This window comes from Alosa alosa, chromosome 24, assembly GCF_017589495.1.
Source record: "Alosa alosa isolate M-15738 ecotype Scorff River chromosome 24, AALO_Geno_1.1, whole genome shotgun sequence".
NCBI lineage: Eukaryota > Metazoa > Chordata > Actinopteri > Clupeiformes > Clupeidae > Alosa > Alosa alosa.
The window spans coordinates 20,632,439-20,633,595 of NC_063212.1; the positions used below are offsets into that span (position 1 = coordinate 20,632,439).

General features: G+C 54.2%; 1 protein-coding gene across 1 annotated transcript in view; it reads right to left on the bottom strand.

Moving 5' to 3' along the window:
• The window catches only part of fgf11a (fibroblast growth factor 11a), a 107,706-nt gene extending 106,812 nt beyond the window's left edge, over positions 1 to 894 (bottom strand). Inside the window, exon 1 of the mRNA XM_048236249.1 lies at positions 1 to 894. This exon is cut by the window's left edge and continues 125 nt beyond it. Within this exon, the coding sequence (XP_048092206.1) occupies positions 1 to 68 (68 nt within the window). The 5' untranslated portion in view covers positions 69 to 894.
• Between the last annotated feature and the right edge of the window lie 263 nt (positions 895 to 1,157).

The following is a 1,157-nucleotide window of genomic DNA, read 5'->3' on the forward strand; positions in this document are numbered from 1 at the left end:
TGCCGGTTGGCCTGCGGATCCTTCACCTCCCGTCGTTGCCGGATGAGTGAGCTGGCGAGTGCGGCCATTTTGGCGGCGGCGGAGCCTTAGCCTACCGCCGGTCGGGTGGGGGGCGCGCGGGGCTGAGGTCGGCCGCCCCCCTGCCGGGTCTCCCAGGGCGACGGGGACGGAGGTGGCGCGTGGACGGACGGCTGGGGCGCTCACAGTTGAGGGAACGGATGAAAGGGGGAAGGGTCTCTCACGGCAACCGAGGGGTTAGGAGACGAGAGGGGGTCGAACGGGGGTAGAAATAGGAGAGTGCGTGGGGGTGGGTGGAGTCCACAAGTCCCAGTAAAGTTGGGAGAAGTTTTTTTTTTTTTTACTGTTCTCGTTCTTGTTATTGGAGCTGGAAGAGCCCCGTAGACCTTTGGTAGTTGTAGTTTTTTTTTTTTTTTAGTTCAGTTTAGTTTGCAGTCTGTGGAGTTCCAAAGCCTCAGATCAAGTGTCGCTCCGGTAGGTGACGTTCCCTCTCCAAGATCTGAGGGGAGTCATGCTTCTTCTGGCAGGACAGACACAACAAGCAGAGAGATGAAAAGCACCATCCTACGCCCCCCCTGTCTGTGTGGGATCTCCCCGTGTTTCAGCTCCTCACAGTGGGGGAAGACTGTCTGTCCTCCCCTCCCCTATCTCTTAGCTGGAGCTGCTTGAGAGAGACAGAGAGAGAGAGAGAGTTGTTCAGCAGACCGATCCAAACAGTCGTAAATGTCTGTTAACAGTGTCCAGCTTTCAGGGATAGTGGTCGAGGCAACTGTCCAGATCCGATTACATCAAGTGGATGACAGCCGAGTTTTGAGAATAAAACACACACATCGGTCGCAGGACGATGTCGCTGTCACGTGTACTTCACAAAACACCTGACACCGCGTTGCATCAAAGACGAATTTCGGCGTTCGGGCGTCAAGAATGAGGCACCAGAGAAAAAAAATGAAGGAATAGATGGATGGATGGATAGATGACAGTAAACGAGAAGAGAAGCACGCACCAGTCCAATCCGTCAGGTCTGCCTGTCGAAAAAGACACACACGACGCACACACACAAGTCTGTCCCAAATGGACGAGTGCAGAAAGAGGTCCGCTTTCTCAGTGTCTCTGATTCATCTCACTCCAAACTTTGACTC